Below are 25,897 nucleotides of genomic sequence, written 5' to 3' on the forward strand. Positions count from 1 at the left end.
CTGTGTTTCTCAGCAACATATGGTTTAATTGGTCATGCTAAGATTTGAACCAAACGGTACAGATGTTCATTCTCCTTGTCATTCCTACCAGGTAGCCCCAAGATTTTATGTATACAATGCACTGCGAACTTCCATTTGTTTCAAAAGTGGTTCCAATGCAGAGTATTTGGGTGAACCGTTTTGGGAATTCCAACCTTGGCAATATGAGATACATATGTAAGTAACTACAGCAAAGATACCTTCATGGTGCAGCTATAATCTAGATCCGCCTTGTCCACTTTAAAGAGCCACCATGTTAACAGTATTAAAAGATCGGATTCTTTTTGGACTAAAAAGACGAGATATTAGAAGTACGTTTTAAAAGGGCATTTATTAATCTTAAATATATACAACTCATGGATTAAAATAATTTATTACCAGTAGGTTATTTGTTAGGATCTTGTTTGGAAGGGGTGCCACCTGTCACCTCTCACTTTTTTCCCCAATGAAAGAGAATTCCAGGTTGTCTTTTTACATTCTTTCTTGGGGCTTTGAGCCAGTCACCTGGCTGTAGTAGGAAATTCCAGTGATGGCCTCATGACAGGCTTCCTAGTTTTCCCATCTCTGAAAGGAAGGTCCCGCTGACTTTCCTAGCCACTACCACATCACAGCTCCCAATCCAGTAAAAATAATGACACCAAGGGACCTCAAATGGACACCAGTAGCATTACAATGGACAACTATACATGCCTAATAGTGGTTAATGAAGATGGACTGGCCATGGAATTCCTGAAGAGTCAAGAAATATAATAATGGGGGGAACGTGGAGGCACAAAAAGAATTATTATTAAGACCTTAAAGTCCTACTTAAAACTCTGGGGCCTCCAGGCTAAACAGTTCCTTTATATACTATTTTGTTAGACCCCCAAATAAAGACACCTTAAAGCCTTAAGAAAACTACTATAAATTATAACTTATGTTTTGCATGGCTTTCAAATGTTTATAATTTAATTTTACACAGATATAAAAAATAAATATTGCCACGCACATCTTGACATATAGAACCACAAATAAAATAACTTGGAATACTGTGTAGAGAAACTGCTCCTGTGCTGGGGACCGCAAGCCAACAGGGTCTTAGTGGTTTAGATTTTTGAGGGACAGAGAGGTGTGGGGAACGGGCAGTAAGCTGACAGTCTGCCCAACCCCCCACCTCACTTAGTGAAGTTGCTAAAGGCTGTTTTTTTCCACACCTCCATGTTATGTTAGCTGTGGTGCTGGATTGTTTATACTCTTCCTATCTCCCATGTCCTCAGAAAGACTGAGGCAGTCCTTTGTTTTGTGAAGTTAAGATGTTATGTATGGTGGGGGTTTTCTGCACTTGGTAGAATTCTTGGGTTGTCTGTCTTAGAAATGTGATATCATTGATTTGCTAATGACTCTCTGCCCTATAAATAAAGCAAGGTTAGGGGTGGAGAGCGGGCTCTGTTCTTGCCATCAGTTTGCAGAGTCCTCCTGATCCCACACTATTTCTCTTGCAGTTTATTTTCTTAATTCTGCGCCTTTCCCACTCAGGACAGAGTTACTAGCCGCACAAGTTCATGGCACTCTTGCATACTTTTTAATTGTGGAAGACTCAAAATAATTTTTATATATTATTATGAACCTGAAAGCTTAAAAATAAGCCTAATTTAATGCCCTTAATTGATCTCAATGTAATGCTACGGGGAAAAAAACTGTACAAGCCAAAAGTGGAGTGCAAACACCTTTGTGCTGTAGGGTTTAATGGAACAGGCTCATGTACCAGCGGGATTCCTTCCCAAGGACATGCTGGAAACACTGAACGTGAAGGGAGACAGACTGGGGATCCTTCCTCAGACAACTTCTCAGCCTATCTCAGTTTCCAGAAACATCCCGATTAAGACTCTTGTGATTAAAAAAGACACATAAGCTTTTATGAAAGCTCATCAGGATCCTCATTAAAGCTGAAGTCGCACACTAGAGACAGGTGGTCCGAAGGATAACTGAAGGATGGTAGCCGGTTGGGTCCAATCTGTTCTTCAGTGAGCAGATCCAGAGCGGACCTCACACTCAGAGCGTGTTTGGAGTACCAGATATAGTCCAGGGTGTGCCGGCACTCCCCTGAGGTCCGGATCTTCCAGGTGGTGTAGGGAGGTTCCGACTGCCCGTCCGCACTCAGCAGCTTGTAGGCACTGTTCAGGTTGAGGCTGGAAGAAGCAAAGTGTTTGTAAACCTCTTCTGTTGGCTCTGCATTAAAGTCCCCACAAACAATAAGGGGGATCTTGGCTCCTTGGGTGATGCTCTGCAGGTTCCGGAGAAGGTCACAACCTTGAGCTGACCGAAACTGCTCCCAGCCAGTCCGTGCTTTTAAGTGGGTGACAGCGATGCAGACCTGTCGGCGGGACTCCTTGCACTCCAGGGTCTGTGCAATGGCCACCTGATTGGTTTTCAGTGTCATGGCAGTCAGCCTAATATTGGCACTGTGGACCAGCCTGAATCGGTTCTGGAGGAAAAACAAGGCACAGCCATCTGGTCCATTGTTATGTTCTACATCTAGGCAAGGTGACCAGGGCTTGGGGAAAAACGTGCCTTGATAGCCCAGTCTACTGAGGAGCGGCTGGAAGGTGTCAAAGTAGTGGTCCACCTCTTGGAGGCACAAGATATCAGGCTGGTAGGCGAGGATTTCTTCTAGGATGAGACATTTCCTCTCTTCCCACCTGAGTGCTTCAATAGGGCACTGTACGAAATTGTCTTTGCCTTCTCCGAGAGCTGAAATGAAAAAATGCCGGTTGGTTGTCAGCTACTACAGAACCAAGACTTCTTGTACCTGAGTCTCCTTGGATTTGCCTTCGAGACACCCTCCCTCCCCCCCAGTGCTTCCTGCTTCAGATGTTGTGGGTGATTCTTCCCGGCTAAACCACATTAACCCACCAAACTACAACTCAAGTCTCTTACCACCCAGATGAGGCACTCGACTGATTTAATCAAAGCTATTTCATAGATATGCTATTTTAAGTTTTAGCTTTAAATAGTGTTCTTTGCAGTTCCACCAGGGGTCTAAACTGTCAGATGAAATAAATATATATTGAACTCCACATAATACTTCTAATACTGACCGTAAGAAGCTATACGAATCAATCCCGATGCTAATCAGAACGAATGGGGCCTGTTTTAAAGGCACAGCTTTTCCTACTTTTGGATGAACATCTGGGAAAAAGAAATGAACCAAAGGTTGGAAAGTCAGCAAGTATGTCCTTCTGTAAGGGGAGAAAAGGATAGAAATTTGGCCTTTTCCCCTTTTTTCTCAAAATTTTGAGTGCTGCGTGAGAATACTACAGGAAGTTGACTGACATCTTTTTAAGTCAGCTGACCCAAGAAAGGATTCCTCTCGGTAAGAACAATCTTACATCTTAACAAGCAGAGGACTGAAGTGACATCTCGGTCTCGGAGTTACATAGATGCGAATGGATGGAAATCCGGCCATGAGAACACCCAGGCCCACCACCACCCATGCGCAGCTCCCGTTCCCTTCACATGCTGTCTTAAGTGCTGTGCGCTGGAGGCTGGAGACAACAGAAAGGGGCCCTTAGATTCTGATGTGCTGGGAAGCAGACGGGACTCATTGTGCTTGGACAGCCTATAAACGAGATAAGGAGTAAGTCCCTGGAATTGGTGAAAACTAGATGACTGGCTGCCTTAACCTCCCCTTCTGGGGGCTCAGGCTGCCCTCGTCACCCCATCCTACCCCTCCATCTGCCCACACCTCTTGCCTCCACGTAGAGGACGTCAGTGCACCAGCATGAGCAGAAGCAGAAAGGCAGTTGCCGCAAACAACTGCTCAGGCACAAAAGCGGCGGGCATACCTTGGGCGAGGATGTTCCACTGCATGACCCTAATAGGCGGGTGGCTGCTGAGGCGATCTGTCCTCAGATCCACAAAGTCCCTCCGGGAGCGGGGAGGGCGAGTGTGCAGGACTGCCCTGCATTCCTCAAGGAGCTCTTTAGGGTCAATGGGCTCTAGATGTTCTGGGTCAGGCGACACCAAATACTCTGGGTGCTGGGAGGCAGCGCTGCTGTTGAGTGTCTTGGCGAGAGCACTGTACAGCTTGCTGGTACCGTTTCCCATGGAACACGCTGCCGGAGGGGAAAGGAAAGTGGTTACACACTTGTCTCCTCCTTCTTCAACCAGCTCAGCTAGGAGGGGAAGCCTGTCTATGGAAGTCAGGACCTCAATTTAGGGCAATGCTGCCTCTAGCACAGAGGCGGGTTAAAGGAGTTTCCAGCTTGTCCCTTTGTACTAGGACAGGTCATTGAAAGACCCGTTAAAATTGGCCTTTGAGAACTAAGATAATTCTTTTAAGGGGAAAATTCCTTGATCTTGATGGCCTCCTCTACCCTATGATTTGTCTTTATAATTTAGGAACCCAGTCTCAGGAAAGCATGGCTAAAACAAAATCTCTATTCTTTCTTCTCCATGTCACATAAGAACTGGAAGACCAGCTTTGTGATGAGGCAGATGTTAGAAAGGGGCAGATGTCAGAAATCCCGGCCTAATCCCGGAGAAGGGGTTAGGTTCTAGGAGGTTGCCCGAGCAGTTATCTGTCCTGTCCGGACCCCTCTGCTGGGAAAAAAAAAGGCTGGATTAAACCCATCTCCTATTTCTCTCTTAGACACTAACTGCCAAGCAGGGCTCTCACTTCCTGCAGAGCTGTGAACCCCCACTGAGCAATACAGTTGATAATCTGGTCAATTGCCAGGTTTTTTAAAAATCAAAACAGCGATTGAGAGGCAGAAAGGGGCAAGAGACAGCTGCCCGCATTTCCTGGGGTCCTGGAGGGAGAAGGGAGGCGCTGTGCAGGGGGTGCGCCGTCTTCTGCATTCTCGTGCCCTTGGCTTTTGTCCCAATCATTCTAAGACACCAAGGAGAACAGAGCACACCCTTCACTAGTCGGCACTGCCAAGTTGTACCTGCAGCCTCACTTGTAAGCAGATCATTGCTGTTAAGAAGCCAGCCAGGTTTTTTTCTTCAGTATGGCCTAGGTCAGGGCAAATTTCACTTGGCACTACTTCCAAGAACTGTGCATGATGAATCTTGGTATGAAGGCATCGGGATTTCCCTACCACATCCTTCTCTTCGCCTTTAGAAAGACAGAAAATTTTCTCTATGTGTAAAGCCTGTATCCACGACCACCATCTCAGCTGCCTGGCCCATGCAGGTTCGCATTGGATTTGGACAGATGGTAATGAAACAACAGGGCCACGAACTGGTGGGCCATTATCTTTAATCCTAGCTTGCACCCGGTGGGCAAGTAAAACATGCACTGGGCTCCGAAACCCACTCATTCAGTGCTCACAAAGCTACTGACTTATCCGAGTTTCCTAGAATCAAAGGTTTCTAGCTCACCAGCCTCATTCTCCTTTGTTCCCCATCTCCTTCTCTTTGCATGAACTCTGCACTAACTGGCTTCTCTCTCAGCACTCCGCCATCTTGACTGCTTCTCCTGGCCTCCTCCTCGTGGCCTTTCTCTGCTCTCTGCTCTCTAATGCTAATCTCAGGAACCGAGAGAGCAAGCTCCCGGTCTGCCCCACTTTATAGTGTAGAAATCAAAACCTTTAATCCAATATACAAAATAGGGAAGTCTCTGATACAAAGTCCACCCCACATCAAAAAGGGTGGGAAAGGCTTAGTCATAAAACCAAGCTCCAGGCTACAAGAATCCTGCCTGCCCACAGTCTGCCCCCAACACACATTAATATAATTACACCCATTCCAAGCATAAGGGCAACTAATATCACCTGGGAGATGGGCTTCCACATGGGCAGTGCCATCTTTAACAAAGTGAGAATATATTTTATCTGCCCAACAGCATGAAAAATACATTATTTGGCAGGCTGATGGACTAGAGCTGAAACTAGCTGTCAATCAAATTCATCGTGGCAGGTCACAAAAGCAAATTCAAATATTTACCACCAAATGTCCTTGAAACATCAAGGCCAATAAGCATGTAATAAGCATGCTCTCTCTCCTTTTCATCAACTCCAAGTATTTCTTTTTCAGTAAGAAAACTAGATTAAAGCAATGAAACTATTTTCCCACATACATTTAAGTGTATGTTCATCATCAAGCAAGATTTGTTTCTTGTGCGCGCGCGCACACACACACACACACACACACACACCTGTTTCCAAACTGATTTGAATATTTTCTTTTTAATCAATCTGCTTGCCTAAGTACAAGTGTCCTAAGGAAGAAATTTTCTTGGCTGGCCGAATGTTGGTTAAATAAGTTTGTAAATATGATTTTTGTTCACTGGCTTACAGTTTGCATTGGGGGCTGGGCAGCCAGCTACAGTGGTCTGTGAGGTTGCAGGCTGCCTTCCTGCTTGGGAGGGACCACTGTCTAGCTAATGTTTACTGGAAGGGACGGGCTGCCCCACCACCGAGAGGGGCAGGCGGGACGACTTCTTTTCTCTCCCTGATCCCTTGCCCTCCATGAGAAAAGTGGGTTTTCTGCTTTTCCCTCGGCTTCTCTTGTGGCTTGCCTGTCTTGGTGAGATGCCAATAAACAGAATGGCCCACCATCCTCTGACTCAGTTGTTTCTTACGTCTGCCTGTATCCAGTGAGAACCTAGAACCTGCATGTGAATGGCCACGATGGCAGCGGCCCCTGGCCTTACCCCGCACAACTTAGAACATCTTTTCTGTACTTCCACATTTTTATTTTTTAAGCAGTAAAAGTCCTACTGGTTTTTCATGTATGGTCTCTAGACCCGCAGTATCAGCATGACCTCAGTGTCACAGGCCTCACTGTAGACCACAGGGTCCCAGGGCACCACACCACACTCCCACGAGCACAATGGAGTATTTTAATTTGGAAACAAACAGCAATACTTGACATCTGTCAGGCTCTAGAAACTGCCAGCTCAGTGCAGCTCAGTTTCAACAGGATTGGTCTGTGTTCCACATGCTTTTGATGACACCTTATCTTTGCAAGCTGAGTTTTGGGGTGGTTACTATGAAAAACAAAACAAAACAAAACAAGTATGTGAAAGTGACTATGAAAAAGAGGGTGAGCCTGACCAGACGGTGGCACAGTGGATAGAGCATCGAACTGGGATGCGAAAGGACCCCCAAGGTCGCCAGCTTGAGTGCAGGCTCATCTGGCTTGAGCAAAAAAAAAAAAAAAAAGCTCACCAGCTTGGACCCAAGGTCACTGGTTCGAGCAAGGGGTTACTCGGTCTGCTGAAGCCCCACGGTCAAAGCACATATGAGAAAGCAATCAATGAACAACTAAGGTCTTGCAATGAAAAAGTAATGATTGATGCTTCTCATCTCTCTCTATTCCTGTCTGTCCCTATCTATCCCTCTCTCCCTCTGTCCCTCTAAAAAAATTAAAAAAAAAAAAAAGAGGGTGAGTTGTCCAATAAGAGTCCAAAGTGAAGCCAGAAAAACTACCCTGAACAACACTTCCTTCTAAAAATTTAGGAAAACCTTCAGATAAGAGAGAATATGGACCAGAATAACATCTGTTCAGACAATGAAAGCATGCCAGAAAGACATGCCCAGGAAGCAAATCAAAACTAATGCAAAGTGAGCTGAAGGTCATTAAGAAACCGGTAGAAGGGCCTATATCAGAATTGGAGAATTCGGGTGAAGAGATGAAGCACGAGCCAGGGGCACGTGGTATGTGCTTATTGTAAGCAAAGGGGAGCCAACACATGACAACAGGTGTAACAGGAAAACCAGTGATTCCTGCGAACAAAACAGACACCAAAAACTATGAATATAAAAGTGTAAGAGCACAAAGCTTCAATGATGCAGGATGAATTAAGTTGTCGAGTTCTAATATATAACATGGTGACTATAATTAATAAGTATTACATACTTGAAATCTTGGAGAGTAAATCTTAAATGATCTCACCACACTCACATTCACACAAGGTAACTGAGATGACAAGTATTTAATTAGCATGACTGAGGTATTCATTTCACAATGTATATGCATATCAAAACATCATGTGGTACCCCTTAAACATATGTCATTTTTTTTTTTTTTTTGCATTTTTTTCTGAAGCTGAAAACAGGGAGAGACAGTCAGACAGACTCCCGCATGCGCCCGACCGGGATCCACCCGGCACACCCACCAGGGGCGAGGCTCTGCCCATCCTGGGCGTCGCCATGTTGCGACCAGAGCCACTCTAGCGCCTGAGGCAGAGGCCACAGAGCCATCCCCAGCGCCCGGGCCATCTTTGCTCCAATGGAGCCTTGGCTGTGGGAGGGGAAGAGAGAGAGAGGAAGGCGCAGCGGCGGAGGGGTGGAGAAGCAAATGGGCGCTTCTGTGTGTCCTGGCCGGGAATCGAACCCGGGTCCTCCGCACGCTAGGCCGACGCTCTACCACTGAGCCAACTGGCCAGGGCAAACATATGTCATTTTTTTTTTGTATTTTTTTTTCTTTTTTTTCTGAAGCTGGAAACAGGGAGGCAGTCAGACAGACTCCCGCATGCACCCGACTGGGATCCACCTGGCATGCCCACCAGGGGGCGATGCTCTGCCCATCCGGGGCGTCGCTTTGTCGTGACCAGAGCCACTCTAGAGCCTGGGGCAGAGGCCAAGGGGCCATCCCCAGCGCCCGGGCCATCTTTTGCTCCAATGGAGCCTCAGCTGCGGGAGGGGAAGAGAGAGACAGAGAGGAAGGAGAGGGGGAGGGGTGGAGAAGCAGATGGGCGCTTCTCCTGTGTGCCCTGGCTGGGAATCGAACCCGGGTCTTCCGCACGCCAGGCCGACGCTCTACCACTGAGCCAACCGGCCAGGGCCAAACATATGTCATTTTTATTTGCTAATTATACCTCAGTAAAGCTGGAATAGAATGATTTAAAAGAAAAAATTAAATAAGGCTAAACAATGTATCAAGGACATTTTCAAACACCAATACATAAAGGTTTGTCTTGTCTTTTTTTACTAAACTACATAACACACCACCTACCTGAGAATATCAACCCAGAATGACCAACACCAACTGGACTGTAAAGAAAAAGAGAAAAAAAGCCCCTTGGGCATCTAGGCAAAAACAGTAAGGACATAAAATATGGCTCATCTATATGTGACCCACGAATTTTATATCCAGCAAAAGAAACATTAACCCTAAGAGCCCTGCTTGAGGAAACCACTAAGCTGGGAGGGGCTGGCAAACCACAGCCAGAGGTATTATTGTACAGTCCCTGAGCTAAGAATGGTTTTAGAGGTTGTTATACAGAAACACACACAGACACACAAGTATGTGTCAGTCATTTTTGGCCCTCAAAGCCTAAAGGTTATTATTCAACACCTTTTAGAAAAAATTTGCCATCCCTGGAACTAGAGAACAAGCTTCAGACCAAAATGACCAGACAGACTACTATACGAAGATGAATGGTGGTGAGCATTAAACACAAAGCTCCGTAGAAATTCAAGTCTAAAGGATGTTACAGGAGAGAGGACAGGAAGAGATGATGGCTATGTGATCCATCAGTGAGTATATGAAGATTTAGTACAACCAAAAAGACGAGGGTGTGTGTGTGAAATGCAGGAACCAGGATGAGAAAAAAAAAAGCATATTCAATTAAACTTTCAGTAATAATTACTAGTGGGAGTATTAGTGTTATTATTGTGAGGCTGTTGTGTGAGTGTGAGGTGAAGCAAATTGGACAGTGTAATTCGGTCATTCCTTGTCCTTTTTGGGGGTGCATATTTGGAAAAGCATTTCTAGGCTATTAGTTATAACCCTGAAGGAAAACACTCGTTAAAGCTAAGTCATTTTGGGCCCTGGCCGGTTGGCTCAGTGGTAGAGCATCGGCCTGGCATGCAGGAGACCCGGGTTTGATTCCCGGCCAGGGCACACAGGAGAAGCGCCCATCTGCTTCTCCACCCTTCCCCCTCTCCTTCCTCTCTGTCTCTCTCTTCCCCTCCCACAGCCAAGGCTCCACTAGAGCAAAGTTGGCCCGGGCGCTGAGGATGGCTCTGTGGCCTCTGCCTCAGGCGCTAGAATGGCTCTGGTTGCCACAGAGCAACACCCCAGATGGGCAGAGCATTGCCCCCTGGTGGGCATGCCGGGTGAATCCCGGTCGGGCACATGCGGGAGTCTGTCTGACTGCCTCCCCGTTTCCAACTTCAGAAAAATACAAAAGAAAAAAAAGCTAAGTCATTTTGGACCAAGAACAGGTAATGAAATCTGATCATCTATCTTATTTGTGACTTGAACTCACAAAGACTTAATAGTTTTCAAAAATTAAATCTATTGTCACAAGACCAAGCTTTAGCCCTGGCATGGTAGCTCAGTTGGCTAGAGCGTTGTTTTAATACGCAAAGTTTTGGGGTTCAATCCCTGGTCAGGGCACATACAAGAATCAACCAATGAATGCATAAATAAGTGGAACAACAAATTGATGTTCTCGCTCTGCCACCTTTCATGATGAAGCATGGCTAAGTACTGAGGCCTTGACTGGCATGGCTTCAGAACACCAGTTCTTATTTGGAATATGCATCTAAGTTAGAACTGGCAGCCATTTCAAAAACATACCTACTATTTTCACCAGAGAACGCATATTTCTATTAAGAAAACTTGCATGTATCACTCAAAATGACTAATTTCTGTCATTTGAGACCTAGCATGGGCAGTGTCTGTCAGGTGTGATATTAGCATTCAGGCACAGGGTGCACTGGAAATGGATCAGAGCTATCGCCCTGATTTCACTGTAGATTCATTCATCCAAGAAGGATGTCCGTTAGGCTACATTGTGAATAAAAGACTGTAGAAGGGAGTTGTTAGGGGGATGTTTACTAAGGTCCTGTCTCTGCTCCTCAGGTCTTACAGGAAACCCAAAGATAGTCCTCATGATGGGCTGAAAACCACATTATTTAATAACAACATGAGCTAGGATGTACCTCCCAATACTAAAGTGCTTGGAAGCTGATGAATGAATCAGCCTACTGCACAGGAAGCAGGAACTTGGGACAGAGAAACATTGATGCTCCTGAAAGATGTTGCCACTGGTCCACCTTTCCCCTGGAAACCCAAGGACCTCCACGTGCCAGGCTCCCCTCGCCACGCACTGGGGCTTGGTCACATCTGTGAGTTTACTGTCTGAGATGCTAGTCACTGGAAAAACTCTAGTCTCAATCTAATCTAATCCATAGTCTCAGCGATACTCTGTGGCATGTAAATTGTACATGCCTATCTCCCTATTACCTGAGTTTCGGGAGGGGTACTTCACAAGTAAGTAAGTGCTGACCTCTTCCCTCAGGGAAGTAAATGGAGAAAGAGTAATACACAGGAACTAAGGAGAGAAAAACTAAAGGCTTACTACGTGGAATGGGCTAGGGCATCATAGGGTTCAAACAAGCAGCATGGACAAGAGTAACAAGAAAGCCACCGTAGCACCCCTGCCTCGCTTAAACACAGACACCCACGAGACACCAGACACGACTCTTGCCCACTGGAAATGCATCAGTAAACAGTCTCCTGTAGACCCAGAGTGAGGACATTCTGGACAGAAGAACAGCAAATGCAGAAGCCCTGAGAGAGGAGCATGCCCGGTGAGGCTGGTGAACGGTGAGGAGACTGGCGGGACTTACTACAGAGTGAGTGACTAGAAGGTGAGGTCAGTGAGGAGACAGGGCCTGTAGGCCACTTGAAAGACCTCAGTCTTTATCTGAGAGGGGCAGCCATTGGAGAAAACTAGGCAGGATGAGAATCTGATTTACATTAAAATCTCACTGGCCAATGTAGGACATGTTAGAGGACAGTTAAAACAATCCAGGAAAAAAGATACCGGTAGCGTGAGCTAGCGGTCACAGTCACAGCGGGTGGATTCTGAATACATCTGAACTGGAGATGGCAAGTTTTGTTGCTGATCTGGACATGGCCTGTGAGAAGAGTAATCAAAGGGCCACTGAGGTGGCCGGCTGGGCAACTAGAGGGATGAAGTTACCCATTCCCGTTAGGAAGTGGTGGGTGTGCAGAAAATAGGAGCTTGGCAACTAGACATGCTAGACATGACGTGTTCAGGTGCAAACTGGACACGGGTGTTGGGAGACGTTAGTGGACACAGGAGCCTGAAGTGAGTTTAAAGAGAAAAGAGGTCACAGGACTGAGGTGTGGGGCTGACTAGGGCAGAAATTGGTAAGGATGGCATGGCCAGAGAGAAGGGAGAAAAGGAAGGCGAGCCCGCTCATGGGGCAGGTGGTTCTATCCTGGGTCAGGAGCTACTGGACAGACACTTCGAGGAGAATAAAGACTGAGGACATCTGGGCTTGGCAACGTGGAAAACTTGGGCGTCTCAAACAATAGCGATGTCAGAGTTTTGGTGGAGTTGTGGGGAGATATGGAAGCAGGACAGCAGGAAGTATTCTGAGGAAAATTTGCCCCCAGGGGAGAGAAACATAGTGGCTGGAGATGATGAAGGCAGGAACACGCCAGCTTGCTGATGGGTGATGCGGGAGGGGACCCGGGGAGGTGCAGGGATGTTGACAAATCCTCTCCCCAGAAGTCAAACCATATACCTGGGTGGGACTGTCAAAACCAGCTGTTTCAAAGGCAGGCAACAGGCTGGGAAGCTGGTATTCCTGAAAGCCAGGAGCTTCAGGTAAGGACGGTGCCACTCTGATGTTCCTCCCCTCTGCTCTGTGGCACTGGTTCATCGAGGGCAGGTAGCACAGACATCGAATTATTAGGCTAAAATCTTCCCACGAGAAAAAGCCCAGGCTGCGATGTCTTCACTGCTCAGTCTGTCCAATATGTAAATAAGAATAATACCAATCCTTCACAAACTCCTGTTTGTTCCTTCTCAAGCACAGCCACTCAGGGAGACAACTGAGCAGTTTTTTAATAATCTAAATAGATTTAACATGGCCTAGAACTCATGCCCCGAGGTATTTACCTGAGTGAACTGAAAAATTTAGGTTCATGCAAAACTATGCACATAAATATTTGTAAGTAGTTTTATTAATAATTGCAAAAACTGGAAGCAACCAAGATGCCCTTCACTGTGCTAATAATGGATGAATGACTGGGTTACATCCACACAGCGCAAGTCTCTGCAGCGATAACTAAAAGCTCCTGACTTGCAGGATTCATCCGTGCAACATGGGCGAATGCGTTTTGTAACTGAAAGAAGCCAGACCCTAAAAACTATACATTGTGTGATTCCGGTCATGACATTCTGGAAAAGGCAAAACTGAATAGATTAGTGGGTGTCAGAGATTGAGGGAGGGAATTTAGGGTCATCTGACCACTCTGCAGTACTAGGGTGGTGGATACATGACTCTATACATTCCTTAGAATAGAGCCATCCCTCACAATGAATAAACTTTAATGTATGCAAATGTAACATATCCACCTGGAGGTGCAGGGATCTCACATCACAAGAAGGCATGCAGACTTTGACAAATGAATTAACCCTCAGGCTAGAGAATAACTAAAAGCGAGCACTATAAAGTCCTCACATACTATTTTTACAGATCTGGCACAGTACCAAGACTTGGATCCTCTTAAGAACTCCAATGTTAGCCTGACCTATGGTGGTGCAGTGGATAACGCGTCGACCTGAAAATGCTGAGGTCCCCGGTTCAAAACCCTGCACTTGCTTGGTCAAGGCACATATGGGAGTTGATGCTTCCTGCTCCTCCCCCTTCTCTCTCTCTTTCTCTCTCTCTCTAAAATGAATAAATTAAAAAAACCAAAAACCAAAGAACTCCAATGTAGGCCCTGGCTGGTAGTTCAGTGGACAGAGCGTCCGCCTGGCATATGGATGTCCCAGGTTCGATTCCAGGTCAAGGCACACAGAAGTGACCATCTGCTTCTCCCCTCCTCCCCCTTCTCTCCTTCCTCTCCCACAGCTGATTGGTTTGAGCATGGCCAAGGGTGCTGAGGGTTCCATGGGCTCTCATCAGCCTCAGGCACTAAAAATAGCTAGGTACTTGAGCATTGGCCCCCACCATTGAGGGAGTCTGCCTCACTATCTCCCCTCCTCTCACCAAAACAACCAACCAAAAAGCCCCCTGCAGTGCAGTAAAGGCCATTTATTGAAATTGGAAAATAAAAGAAAGCTAAACATTATGGGGCACCTTCCTGCCCCCCTCTCTTCTAAGAATGATGCTGGTGACAGTACAGCTATGACTACTGAATACTTAATATATGCACCATTCACAAATTCTGCTTGCTTTGAGTATATTCTCAACTAGCATCACAATCCCAGGAGGTAGCTACCTTTGTGCCCTTTTTAGGATAAAAAAATAAATTAGTAACAGGTTTCTGTCTCTCACCAGTTCTTAAAAACAACATTCACTTTTTTTTTTAGAGTATCAACCAAAAAAAAAAAAAAAAAAAGCTCTTCACACATAAGCACATGCCCGATTCCATATTTCAAAGCATTCTACTTAAGTTTTTATGCCTTAACAGGTGTTGCCATTTAGAGCTTCAAAGAGATTGTCAAAGGTTCAGAATAGCTCAACACTGACAGCCAATTTCCTGAGGCGAGATAACACAATTCATCCGGGAGGTAATTAAGATACTGAAAAATACAAAACCTCTGCCAGAATCTGGCACTCATACTGGCTTCTCGGTCCAATTTTATGTCTGTTTGGATATGGGTATTTTCTATTAGATCCCATTTTCTGTTTGGTTTTTGCCAAAACTTCTTCCTTTTTCCCTGAGCCACTTCAGTAGAAGTATCAGCCATCACTCTGAGATACACGTCATATAATTTACACAGGCAGCAGGCAGCTAAAACCCTTTATTTCTTACACCTAGCTATTATCCACTTAACACTCAATCCTGTCCCTTGCCATGCCCCCATTCTGCAAGAGTCTTTCCATTTGGAATCGCTGCCTTATCATGAATACTCACTGTTCTTATACTTTAAAGGAATAAGTAATTCTTCTGGGCCTTACAGATGGCCTCTGACAGCAGAGAATTCAGATCATGCAGAACACATGCGATCACTACACCTACAGCAAAAGCAGACCGCAGCCCCAGCTCCCGGAGTGCAGACCACCAGCAGCTGGAGATGACCAGGGCTTAACTAATTGATTAGCATGCTGGATGAGAACCCTGACAGCTGAGCCCAAACCCGACGGCCCCTTCCCCGTGGCCCTGACAGCGCAGCAGAAGGACCTCTGTGCGCAACGCTGCCCGGTTACTCAGCAATTGCTGCTGCTTCTGTTTAGGCATCACCGCTCTCACCATGAAGTTGGTGCTCAGCCTCTTGAAATGGTAGGTTGTCAAAAAAAAAACAAAAAACACAAACAAAAAAACCCCCGCGATTTAAAAACCCCTAACTTAACCAAAGCCAAGGTTATCTGGGTACACACCTGGGAAGCTGCTGGAGCTGACCAACCTTCGGCCCAAGAAAACCTTGACCGGTAAAGTACACAAGCACTGGCCACGACTACGTCACCAGAAGGCGCCACTGCGAGAGCAGGCCGATGCTGCCATCTGGCGGCCACGTGCGGAACCACCTCGGGACGGAGGCAGCTAAGCCAGCAGCTGGCGTCGCCAGGCTCCTTAGAGTAGGTGCCGGAATCAACGTGGCCACCACCTTCAAGCTCAGTGAGCAAAACTGTTCACAGGAGAACTACTGACATAATAAAACAGCCTGGATACTGGAGAGGTGGTAGCTTCGCTTTACACTTGTGGCAGAAATGAGCCAAGATTCCCAGCCCCCCTGCCGGCACAGGTTTAAGGATCAAGTCCATGTCGCCCTTCTTACAGCTGGCCTGTTTCTCTTCAAGTCTATGCTGATATCTGAACTACAAGCCTTGTCCTTTCACCAGACCAAACTCCCCAGCCAGGGACTGTGTGTCTACCTTGCTTACCCAACCCAGGGCTTTATTTTACAGCAGAGTGTGAAACTGCAGGACATTAATTCCTGGGTCCCGGAGAGTGGATGATTCCAAGAGCCAGTTTAAGGAAGATACTCTTTTCTGGTAAGGGTCAGATATTTTCACCAGTGACCAGCCTTCAAATGCCCATCACTGAGCACCAGTCACAGACGGTGCCTGATGGTCGAAGCTTCAACTTCGCCCAGTAAGACTGGGCTCCAGATCTAGAGTCAAAACGTTCAAACACACAACTCAAGTTAGGCTGCCTGGTTTCAAATCCAGCTCCTCCTTTTACTAATAAAATGCCCTTTTACTAATAAAATGCTAAACAACTTTTTTTTTTTTTTAACCTCTCTGTGCCTCAGTTTGTTCAACCCGGGGTCAGTGCAGCCTACTTCACTAGGTTACCCTGAGGATTCAGTTACTGCTGCCACACCCAGCACTTCCTAAGTGGCCGGCTGAGTGGTAGCCACTCTGTTCCATTTAGTGAAGCTGGCTTACAGGGATTAAGGAGAAGGCTGTTAACCTCCGGCAGCCCAAGCAGGTCCTGGAGTCACCATGTCCTGGCTACCCCAGTTAAAGGGATGTAGTTTCCTTGGGATTACATAACTGGTCAAGGTCGGCACTGGAGACAGCCGCCTGCACCTTGGACTGCCCACCAGCATCTCTGACTGTACCGAGTCAGGCCAGAGCACACGTGGGAATACACAGAGGCCGAAGTCCACCTCCTCCTCCTGCCGACGTCACTGCTGTCACAGCACGAAGTGTACAGAAGGGTCTAACGCCCCGGGTGGCACTGCTAGAGATATCAAGTGAAGGGTCAGGACTTTCAACCTAATGTGTCTAAAAATACAAGCACCTAGACACAGTGACAATCCCGATGACCTTTCTTTGCTAGGCAGCAGCCACAGAAAAGACTAGAATGCCAAAGTGCTTTCCAAACAAGGCAGGCCAGGTGCCTCTGAAAAATATCACCACGGAAGAAGAAACCCCTCCACAACAAAAGCTTAGGTATACGTTTCTTTGGTGCTCAGCCGTTAGGTGGCTGCCCAGCACCTGCACAAGCTGGGCTTTTCTGGCAGAATGCTCTGAAGTGAATGTGGGAAGACAGGAACGGAAGGAAGCTGGTGGGACAACTGCGGTCCACTCTGACCTCAGGTGTGAGTCAGGACACAATGCCCACCTGTAACATTCCTGGGAGACTCAAGGAAATGCTGCATCTCTTACAGGCATGAATGGAAATATGAAAGCTGAAAGGAACATCATCCTGATAGCACAGAGTCCTTCCCTCTAGACCAGGGGTCCACAATCTGCCTGGCGCCCTGTGCATGTGCGCTGCCTGTGAGCTTGCACATTTTTTAATAGTTGGGGGCGGGTGGGGGGACCACATAAATACAATACTATTTCATGACACGTGAAAATTCTATGGAATGCAAATTTCAGTGCCCATGAATTAAGTTGATGTGTTATCTAGGACGGCTTCTGCCCTACAATGGCAGGGCTGAGTGGCTGTAACAGAGATCTACGATCTACAAACCCTAAAATATTTACAAGCCACCAAAGGGAAATGAAACATGGTTCTTCCGAAGGAAGCCTGAAGAAACTCAAAACTGAGTCCACAAAGCCTGACTGGGCGGTGGTGCAGTGGATAGAGCGTCGGACTGGGATGTGGAGGACCCAGGTTCGAGACCCCGAGGTCGCCAGCTTGAGCGCGGGTTCATCTGGATTGAGCAAAGCTCACCAGCTTGGACCCAAGGTCTCTGGCTCGAGAAAGGGGTCACTCAGTCTGCTGAAGGCCCACGGTCAAGGCACATATGAGAAAGCAATCAATGAACAACTAAGGTGTTGCAACATGCAACGAAAAACTAATGATTGATGCTTCTCATCTGTCTGTCCCTATCTATCCCTCTCTGACTCTCTGTCTCTGTAAAAAGCCAAAAATTTTTATTTAAAAAAATCATGAAAGAAATCATGTGTAGAATAAACACATCTTAGCCAAATCAATTAAATCTCATCTCTCATTTGAAAGATGACATCTTCCTCTTGCCATCTTTTTATGACAGTTAATTAACATCCAAGAAAGCAAAGCGTTAAAGGGAAACAGAAAACTATATATCATATATTATATCTGAGGTGTCACTAGAACCTGAGAAGTTATTCACTCCACACAGATGCTGGACAAGGTGCCATGAGTCCCAGGCAGGTCAGTGGACTGCAAAGGGCCCTGCCGGAGTGCTGGGGGTGCAGTCAGGGGACAGGAAGACAGCGGGAGAGTATGTGCCAAGCCTCAGGCACTACCCACACATCCTGCTGCAACAGTTCTTTACTGTAATTTTGGCTGCCAGTAACTTCAGGGACTTAAGAAAATAAGAAATTTTATTAATAAGAAGCTTCTAGCAGGCATCTTAAGAATTTAGCAACACAAGTGTCCTCCCTGGCTGTCCGCCTGGGTTGTCAGTAAGTGGCTGTCCCCTGGGCTATACTTTAGTGGCCAGATGCCCAGCCACTTGCAGACAGTGACACTTCAGAAGATCTCAGTGGGGCCCGCCCATTGTTTTGGATAGTGGAAGGAGCAAAAAGGACTTGACAGAAACAGTCAATTCTGATGGTGACAATTTTCTTCAGCTTTTTCCCCGGGGCGCTCCTGCCCACATCCCCGTCAATGAACTCATGGTAGCTGATAGGCTTCAAGTGTCACTTTGAGACCACGCAGAGACAAGACGACAGCTAGCTTTTCAGTTGAGGTCTCACTCCTTCCTGTGGGAAAGCCCATTCCCCCCCCCCATCTAAAAATAAAAATAAATCCAAACTTTTTTAGCTGTTTTTCATCAAACTACAGGTGGTTCTACTACAGAGCCAAACACCTGCGAATGTCATCTTTGAATCTGTTTATTCCAGTACAATAACCATTCAAGTGGTGATCAAGGTCTATGAATTGTGAAAAGAGTAGTGACTTCTCACAGCACTGTTCTGCCTCCCTCCTTCCCTCCCTCCCTCCTCCTTCCTGGAAACCAGAACAGAACTGCCTCACTCACTTCCTTTCCATGGACATCACAGAAACCCTCGACATTATATTTATCCCCCTAAATCACTCTGTAAGTAGGTCACCCACACATGCCCGTTACTTCCACCTCCAGTTATCCCCAAACTTCCAAAAATACACTAAGTCCTTCCCTTTCCTTCTCTTTCTTAACACCTGTTTTTGTTCAGGTCAAGATTCTTCCTCCAGGGTCTCCTGAAATGTCTTAGGCCCCAAGCTTGCAGTTCTTATTAATACTTTTCCAGAATCCGATCCCAGTTTTCTCAAACTTTCCAGGAATCAGTATATCTTTGCAAAGAAGGAGTGGGCTTACAAATTACTCCCCAAGCTTCCTGGAAAATGCACCTGGGCTACTTGGTGAACACACAACCTCACCTGGCTTCTCCCCAAAGCAAAGTCCAGGAGACGGCTGAAGGAGCAGAAACTGTATAGTGACAGGTGTCCCAGGTGATTCCGGGAACACCTGTCTTCTGTCCGAGCTCGTCACTGCCCCCACACCTGTCACCTGCTTCCAGACACTGCGAGGTCTTCTCTCCCTCCTTTCACCTGTTGAAAGCAAAGTTTCCTCCCCAAATCCAGCCACACTGATTTTTCTTTCTTCTCAATTCCTGCTGCAATTAGTCATGAGACAGTGTATTTGGCCATTTAAATGCACTGTGTTCAATGCTTGCAGGTCAGTCGATTATCATTGCATCTTATTTTCTTCTAGGTGAAGTCCAGTGTTAGGAGACAGCGTGTATGTGACCTGGGAATGTTCATGTATGTGTGTTGAATGGGATTGTGGAACTAATGGCTATTAACTCAAAAGCCAGATAGTTTGCAGTATTCAAACTCTTACCACTGAACGCTACAGGGAAATGATACCTTAGTTCTCCCATGAGGAAAGCAATTTATTTCTGTAGGAGCTTGAGCTTGGTAATTACACACTTTCCCATTTCTTCTGTCTCCTAAGCAGCTTCCTCAGTTGGGGAACATACTGAATAAAGCCGTCTCCTCAAATGAGCTGGTATTTGCTCTTAAAATTGTGCTAAGAGCAAAGTAGCACATTGCAGTGGTGAAGAACAGCAATTCATTCAGCCAGCCAACCCTCCACTGTCTGAGGAGCAGGGACCTGGAGGGCAGTGTTTGTAAGTCCACGATGACTCCGGACTGCATTTTGTCCAGGATAGCGACTGTGACAACTATTTCTTTTTTTTTTTTTTTTTTTGTGGCAGAGCCAGAGAGAGTCAGAGAGAGGGACAGATAGGGACAGACAGACAGGAAGGGAGAGAGATGAGAAACATCAATTCTTTGTTGCGGTTCCTTAGTTGTTCATTGATTGATTTCTCCTATATGCCTTGACTGGGGTGGGGTGGGGTACAGCAGACCAAGTGACCCTTTGCTCGAGCCAGCGACCTTGGGTCCAAGCTGGTGAGCCCTGCTCAAACTAGATGAGCCCATGCTCAAGCTGGTGACTTTGGGGTCTCAAACCTGGGTCCTCCGCATCCCAGTCCGACGCTCTATCCACTGCGCCACTGCCTGGTCAAGCAACAACTGCTATTTCTTTTTTTTTTTTCGGAGACAGAGTCAGAGAGAGGGATAGATAGGGACAGACAGACAGGAATGGAGAGAGATGAGAAGCATCAATCACCAGTTTTTCGTTGCGACACCTTAGTTGTTCAGTGATTGCTTTCTCATATGTGCCTTGACCGTGGGCCCTCAGCAGACTGAGTAACCCCTTGCTCGAGCCAGCAACCTTGGGTCCAAGCTAGTGAGCTTTGCTCAAACCAGATGAGCCTGCACTCAAGCTGGCGACCTCGGGATCTTGAACCTGAGTTCTCCGCATCCCAGTCCAATGCTCTATCCACTGTGCCACCGCCTGGTCAGGCAACAACTGCTGTTTCTTTATGGGGCTGCAGTCACTTCGTGAGAAAAGGTGGCAGAACACTGAGATCATCTCCAAGGTCCTCTTTACTTTGGAGTAACTAGCATGTGATGACTCCAAAAAGGACCGTAGTCATCTCTCCGGTGACCTCTGATGGCCAAGGGGCAAAGTTAGGAAGGAATTGATCACAGAAAGGGGTCAGGTGCTGGGACTTACTATTCATACCCCCCAATCCTCAAGACTCTCTGGAGAGAACAGTAGCTTTTAGCTCCTTGAAGTCTTCTCTTGCCACATGTCTAAACTTTGGGATACGTAAGAATAACCTGGAGTTATTTTTTTTTTCTTTTAAAGATCTAATGTATTAATTTTACAGAGGGGGTAGGGAAGTGAGAAGTATCAACTCATAGTTGCTTCACTTGAGTTGTTCATTGTTTGCTTGTTGTATGTGCCTTGACTGGGCAAGCCCAGGGTTTTGAACTAGTGACCTCGGCTTTCCAGGTCGATGATTTATCCACTGCTTCACCACAGGCTGGGGGTAACCTGGAGTTTTATTATGGTAGTTATTTTGTTAAGTAATATGGAATCTGGAACCCACCAATAACGATTCTGTTTAATAGACACAGGCAGCGCAATGAGCCTCCATGTTTTTGAGAGCACCTGATGCTGGCCCTGAGGCTCTCAGGGGAAGGTGCTCTGCAAGGTGCATTCCCTCAGGCTGCTGCATCCATGCCCCACCCCCTACCCCTTTGCTCCTGGCTTCTTCCAAACAAAACCTTTTGATCTCTTTCAATCCTAACCAGGCTTCAAGGCCCAGTTCAAATGCAACATTTCTTTTTGTTTTATTCCCCAGAGGACAATGGAAAAGCTGTCCCCCACTACCACAAATTCTGCAGTCGGGTTTCCCACATCTGGGGAAATCGCAGGGGTCAGCACACCCACAGAGCCTTGTCCTGAGCAACTCACCTCCCTGATCATGGCAGCTCCCCTGCCAAGTAAGTATGCAGTTAAAAAAACTTTTAAATGGTAGAGGAATAGAGTAAAAAAAAAAAAAAAGATGTCCTCCCCCCCCACCAAAAAAAACCCCCTCACGGACAGACAGCAGTGTGGTGATTGCTAGGGGAGGGGCAAGTGGAAGAATGGCGACTTGAAGGGTGAGCAGAGATGTGTTATAGGATACAGCACCTGAAACTTGTATAATTATGTTGACTAGTGTCACCCCAAGAAAACTCAATTATAAAAATTTTTTAAATTTTATTTGAGAGCCTGACCAGGCGGTGGCACAGTGGATAGAGCACTGGACTGGGATGTGGAAAGACCCAGGTTCAAGACTCCGAGGTCGGCAGCTTCAGCACGGGCTCATCTGGCTTGAGCAAAAAGCTCACCAGCTTAGACTCAAGGTTGCTGGCTCCAGCAAGGGGTTACTCAGTCTGCTGAAGGCCCCCAGTCAAGGCACATATAAGAAAGTAATCAATGAACTAAGGTGTCGCAACTAAAGACTGATGATTGATGCTTCTCATCTCTCTCTGTTCCTGTCTGTCTGTCCCTATCTATCCCCCCTCTCTCTGACTCTCTCTCTATCCCTGTAAAAAAAAAACCCACAAAAAAACCAAAAAAAATTATTTGAGAGACAGAGAGAAATCAATTTGTTGTTCTACTTGTCTATGTACTCATTGGTTGATTCTTGTATGTGCCCAGATTGGGGATCAAACCTGCAACCTTGGCGTTGGCGTATGGGGACAATGCTCTAACCAACTGAGCTAGCTACCCAGCCAGGGCAGCATGCAACCTCTTGAGCCTGAGAATATGGCCTTGGCTGAAAGGGACTTCCTTATTTCCTACACCCTTGTGCCATATGTAAACCTTCATCTCTTAGAATAAAAGGTGTTTAATCTCATTAGTTATTTCTTTCTGCAACTGTGAAACCCTCAAAGGCAGACTAAGGCTCACAGTCTGTTACCTCCTATAAAGAAGTACCTACCGTGTGTGAGACATTCAGCAGATTTCTGTTATGACTGTGATCAGTGAGAGAACTAGTGTTCTAAGAAGTAGATGAAGCTAAAAATGCATGAAAACAGAAAAGTTGCCTAGATTTTGTAATAACCGTCGGAAATAGTTTAAGGACCACAATCATTTCCTTATCTGCAAGACTACGTGGTTTCAGAGGACTTGATAAAGTTTTCTGAACACGCTTCTGTGCCATGTTTTCCCTCAGCTAACAGCACAGCTACGTATTACACAAACTCTGTGTTTTCCAGGTGGACCTACGGACAAACTCTCCCCCGAAGGGCTTCTATGGAAGCTGGTACTGGCCACACCAACTGGTTTTCTTTTACTTCTCCCACCCCAAACCTAACACACTTCCTCTCACAAACTTCTGTCAGGAAGAAAAAACTAAGTTGTAAGGTGGTACCCATTCTAACAGTTATTTCACCGTATGCCAATCCCACAGAACTAGGGAAAAATCTCAATGACCGTCAAGTTCACCCTTTTAAAAGAACAATATAGAGTTCAGAATCTCTGTTACCTGTGGAACATCCTAATTGTAAAAGTATATGCCTCAGCCTAACATATGCCAGTCATCTGAATAGAGTGTACTCTTGGCTTCAGTCACATTTTTGATGATCACTTTCATTAATTAAAAAGCCACATTGAACACATTCTTTCAATTTGTTTTTCTAGAACGATTTCAAAACTTTTGGAGCGAAATGTAGATATTTATAGCATACGATGGTTACACAAATGTCTGCAAGGGCAATAATAGCCTCACTTGAGCACAACCAAAATACACTTTTTTTGTGTGTGTGATGAAGTAACCGCCAGTTGGAAAGAGAGTTTCTCATTTTAAAAAGTTTCTCATTTTAAAAGTAGGATTAAACTTGTGCGCAATTTGTGGCCACAGTAGTGTCCTCGGCACAAACCACCGAGGTGGCAAAAGAGGGGAAGTCCAAGGTATGTGATGTATAAAAGGAAGGCATCATCTCGACAAACTCTGACTCCAGGACACAGAATGACGTATTCAGGATGAAGGCTCAAAAAAAAAAAAAAAAAAAAAAAAAAAAAAAAATCCAAACAGATGTAATATGAGTCATTCCGTGTTATAATATTGTTAACATACTTAAAAAAAAAAAAACAACACTCATAGAAGCCGTGTAAGCCCCGTGGTCAAATAAGTGTAACTTTCAATGATTTTTTTTTTTAGCATAATGTTTCCATAATTAGCGCAATAAGACGTAAAGCCAACACAAATCATTTTTGGCTTCAGAAAGGGGGAAATTAAACGTAGCTCCAGGCTAAAAATCTTGAAGGCACGGCACCCAAGGATCAAACACAATGAACCTGAACACGATTTCCAGATGCAAGTCCCAGGCAGGGAAAGGCCAGGGGGCAGCGGAGAGCGGGACAGGAGCCTCCCGCCCGCAGCCCGCAACCCACAGCCCACAGCCCGCCCGCAGCCCGGCTCCCATTCATTCATTCCGCGCCGTCTCCAGGCGCGTCCTCCGCCCGGAGCCGCCGTGCACTCACCTGTTCCGGGACGCAACGTCGCCGCGCCCGAGGCCGCCGCCAGGAGCCGGGGGGACGCTGGGCTGACGGCGGCTGGCGGCAGGGACGACTGGTGGCGCGGGCCGGGGCCGGGGCGGCAGCGCAGGCCGGGCGTGTCCCTCTGCAGCAGGGCGGAGCAGAGCCGCCGCGGGCTCTGATACATGCCGGGCGCCGCTGCCTCCACGGCGTGGTCCCTCGCGCGCCGGAGGGACGGAGCACAGCCGAGTGAGCGGGCTCTCGGGACGGTCCGAGCGGAGGCTCCCAGCTCCTTCTCGCCCCGCTCAGACCCTGGGAGGAGTCCTGGGCAGGCGAGCCCACGGGAGAGGCTGGAGCCCAGCGCGCTTTGCTGCGGCGGCGGTGGCGGCGGAGGCACTGCCGGCTGCGAACCAGACCTGGAGGGTAACCGATGAACGCGACGCGCTGACAAAGCGAGCGCTACCAAGCGGGCCCCGGAGGGGGAACTCGTGGGGCCAGACCCCGGAGCGACCAGGCTGGGGTCCCAAAGACCGAGGTAATTTTACTTAGAAAGGAGAGACGTCCTCTGATGGTGGTAGAGGAGAGGTTGTAGGAGGTCTAAGGGAAAAGGTATCTGATGGAGCGGTTTTAAAGAAACGCGCCGCCCCTTCCGCTTTCTGCAATGGAAACGCCCACAGTCTGGGAGTTCCGAGATGGTTCCTGGGCTGGGGTTCTGGGGGCACGTGTGCGTGCGCGTGTGAGTGAGTGTGTGACTACAGCTAAGGGCGTCCGTTCCCAACCCTTCCGATGGAATATGTTACGTTAAATGAAATTAAGCATGATAAAGCACCTACTGTGTGCGTGGGCTATATATAGCGAATATGAGTGCCCCTTTTCTCAAGGATATTTTATTCAGGCAAAGGGGGCACAAGGTCTTAAGAGAAATCAGACCATAACTCTCTACAGGGTAAATTAAGATCGATGCCAGAAAATGCCACAAGTCTCACAATAGGGTTTATAACGGGCCTGGAGTTTCTAGAAGGTTTATGAGAATTGGCATTTGAGCGGGGCCTTAACGTGGAGGAATTTGCACGTGTGGAATTTGAGAGGGGCCTCATGGTAATTTATACACGAAGAAAGGAAATAAGCAGAAAGCCAAGGGTGTATTTGGGAAAACAACTCCTTTTAGTTATGTCGGATGGAAGCTAAGGAGTAAGAAAACATATTTGGGTGGGTTACATTGTGAGAAGGCAGAGATTATAGTAGACTTAATTTGGTAGGAAATGGTGAGCTGCTATGTTTGGTGAGTTGGACAAGAATGTGACTAGGTCCCTGTTTTAATTGCAGGTCAGTATCTCTGGCACATATAAAGAAAGAGTAGACAAGCTGAGATGAAAGATATTCTAGACCTGCTGAAAGGAAGAAACCGATCAGGCAGGAAATGATGACCAACCAGGAATGGAAGTGTGATAAGGAGCAGGGTACCCAAGACTGGATACTTCGCTGAATGACTTATGAGCTACAAACATTTTCTTGTTGGTTATCCCATGGTTTTGCTGATTATCCTATTTTTTCAGACCTGGGGTTCTATGGAAAGTAACCCGACAGGGTGATCTGATTATAAATTTCTAATTTGGGAAGTCA

At 46.7% G+C, this 25,897-nt stretch overlaps 1 protein-coding gene and 1 pseudogene across 1 annotated transcript; both read right to left on the reverse strand.

Moving 5' to 3' along the window:
* Positions 1-354: 354 nt before the first annotated feature.
* NOCT (nocturnin) lies at positions 355-24,858 on the reverse strand. The gene is made up of 3 exons (XM_066233101.1): positions 24,281-24,858; positions 3,864-4,133; positions 355-2,769 (listed from the first exon to the last, which is right to left on the reverse strand). The coding sequence occupies exons 1-3, from the start codon at positions 24,459-24,461 to the stop codon at positions 1,934-1,936; spliced, it is 1,287 nt and encodes a 428-aa protein (XP_066089198.1). The 5' UTR covers positions 24,462-24,858; the 3' UTR covers positions 355-1,933.
* On the reverse strand, positions 21,606-21,758 carry LOC136321420 (U1 spliceosomal RNA; annotated as a pseudogene).
* Positions 24,859-25,897: the final 1,039 nt, after the last annotated feature.

Source organism: Saccopteryx bilineata, chromosome 1 (assembly GCF_036850765.1).
Source record: "Saccopteryx bilineata isolate mSacBil1 chromosome 1, mSacBil1_pri_phased_curated, whole genome shotgun sequence".
Lineage (NCBI taxonomy): Eukaryota > Metazoa > Chordata > Mammalia > Chiroptera > Emballonuridae > Saccopteryx > Saccopteryx bilineata.